Source organism: Pangasianodon hypophthalmus, chromosome 2, assembly GCF_027358585.1.
Source record: "Pangasianodon hypophthalmus isolate fPanHyp1 chromosome 2, fPanHyp1.pri, whole genome shotgun sequence".
Classification (NCBI taxonomy): domain Eukaryota; kingdom Metazoa; phylum Chordata; class Actinopteri; order Siluriformes; family Pangasiidae; genus Pangasianodon; species Pangasianodon hypophthalmus.
Genome location: NC_069711.1, coordinates 35,232,660 through 35,235,159, shown reverse-complemented (window position 1 = coordinate 35,235,159; position 2,500 = coordinate 35,232,660). Strand labels below are relative to the sequence as shown.

Sequence of the window (2,500 nt, the reverse complement as noted above, 5' to 3'; positions counted from 1 at the left end):
ACAAATGCTGATGCTCAGATACTCAAGCAGCTCAAAGAAGGCCAGGTTTATTGCTAGCACAATAGCACAAGTGCTTTCTAATGATGAATTAGCCTTTTAACATGAGAACTTAAGATTAGCTAACACAATGTGCCGTTGCAACACAGGAGTGAAAATGGGCCTTTGGATGCCAGTGTAATGTTCAATTAAAAATCAGCTGTTTTCAGCTATAATAGTTATTTACAATATAAACAATGTCTAGACTGTATTTATTATTTTAATTAAAAAAAAAGTGATTCTCTTTCAACAACAAGGCTCCAAACTTTTGAACAGTATCATACATGAGACCCAGAGTGAGTGTGTGTGTGTGTGTGTGTGAGAGAGAGAGAGAGAGAGAGAGAGACCTCCAGGGCATTGGAGAGCGTCGAGCCGTGACAGTTGTCCTCTCCCAGCGTGGCCTGTAGGAGGCGCTGTATCACATGACGCATGTAGCTGAGCTGCGTCTCCGTCCGACCCTCAGCCTCCAGATCCTCCCTCAACACCGAGCACAGAGACTCTGAGAACACCACTGGGTCCACAAACACAAACACACTACACACACACACACACACAGGATTAACCTAATTCTTGTTTAAGAGTTGATCGAGTCACTATAGTCAGATTGCTGTGCTGCAGTGAACCAGAGTGTGTTAGGAGTGTGTGTGTGTGTGTGTGTGTTTTCTGTTCTAACACACTCACTGGACTGATCACTTATTAACACACTCTACAGGAAGAAAACACAAGTGTGTGTGTGTGTGTGTGTGTGTGTGAGACAGAGAGAGAGAGAGAGAGAGAGAAAGAGAGCACAGAACAAGAGACACACTGTCCTCAAAGTACGAACTTCAGTAAAAGAAATGGGCTCGGTGTGTTCACGCTCGATGCTGCAGGGTTGCCATGGCAACTGGGAATATACCTGTCCTGTTTTAAGCATGTGTGTATTTGGCAAAAACCCCGTCTGACACAAAGCAAAACACAACGTTCCATAACATTAAACGCAAACGTAAACAGAGATAAAGTATGACGTGTGATTTTTTTAATAAACCAAATTTGGAATTGTTGTTAAATTGCTGTGGTATAGGAGGAATAAAACACTCAGGGAAGTGCTGTTACAGGAAAATAATCACAGACAGACGGGGACAGACCGAGGCAGGAAGCTCGTTAATAGACGAGGTATGTGGCACGCGGCGTTTCTGAGAAGGAAGTCTTTTATACGTCATTACTCAGTGCTGCGACACGACGGGAAAAACCCCTCCAGGTAGAGAAACAGGTGAACAGGCCAAACCAGTCCGAACCATTAACGTATATTATTCTGAATTATTTTGTAGAGAACGTGTGTGTGTGTGTGTGTGTGTGTGTGTGTGTGATTATATATATATACAAATATATATACATACTCACCGTTCCTGTAAAGGATAATTTTCATTTCTCAGAGTGTGTTCAGCCATAATCTTCCTTAGATACAGCAGTCCTGGTCACACACACACACACACACACACACACACACAATTAGTGCTTTACACTTCTTTCGTTTACTTGCTTTATGGAGCTTATAATGTGCCAAAAAAATGAACAAATTGATGTAATTTTTGTTGATTTCTTTTTTCGTTCTTCTGTAATTCTTTTTCTTTTTCTTTTTAATTTTTTACATCTGGCACATTTTCACTGCTGGACCCTAAAACAGAAACACATCTGGAACACAGAACCACGGTTCCTCTTAGGGATGGATGATACGAGACGATAATATCGATATCGTAATAATCTGTGACACAGTACACTTTTCTGAGATATCGTAATATATTTTAATTAATTTTTTTTAATAATTCCACACTGGAGGCAGCTGATTATTGATAATAAACTTAACTGTTGAACTTAATCTTTAAAATTGTCAAATGTTATTTTTTTTTTTTTTACATTTCTTCTCCTCTGAGTGTTATATATTTCTTGATTATATTTTTATAAGTAAAAGTATTATTGTGTGTTAATTTATGTAAACATTAAAAAAGGGTCAGTTAAATAATAAACATTAAAGTCTTTATTAATTTTAATTTAATTTTTAGGCAGTTTGTGAGCAAACTTTTATGCATATATATAAATAAGCTACACACACGTAACAGATTGTGGAAGAAAAAATAGCAAAATTTGAAGTTATTTTAAAATTATTTATTAAGTATTTAATGTTAATTCATTTGTAATTGCATCAAACCTGAAACTAACCTCATAGATACAGACCTGTACACTAAACATCACAAAACACACCTAATATATATATATATATAAATGATTGTGTGTGTGTGTGTGTGTGTGTGTGAGATACCTGGTGTGTATCCTTCAGCCTTTAATTGTCTAGTGTAATTGAGTCCTACAGTACAGAAAGGCTCTGGCAGCGTCAGCATCCTCTTACACGACTCGTAAAGCCTTTTATGCAGATCATCAGGGATGTACACCGCCTGTACACACACACACACACACACATACACACACA

The 2,500-nt window shown here is 37.9% G+C and overlaps 1 protein-coding gene across 3 annotated transcripts in view; it reads right to left on the bottom strand.

Annotated features, from left to right (window-relative positions):
- The window catches only part of LOC117599943 (phosphoinositide 3-kinase regulatory subunit 6), a 26,405-nt gene that overhangs the window by 17,028 nt on the left and 6,877 nt on the right, over positions 1-2,500 (bottom strand). For all 3 annotated transcript variants that reach the window (XM_053228845.1, XM_053228853.1, XM_053228850.1), the window contains exons 6-8: positions 2,333-2,465; positions 1,417-1,486; positions 384-570 (exon numbers count right to left, since the gene is read on the bottom strand). In XM_053228845.1, the coding sequence (XP_053084820.1) occupies positions 384-570; positions 1,417-1,486; positions 2,333-2,465 (390 nt within the window). The remainder of the gene's footprint in view (positions 1-383; positions 571-1,416; positions 1,487-2,332; positions 2,466-2,500) is intronic.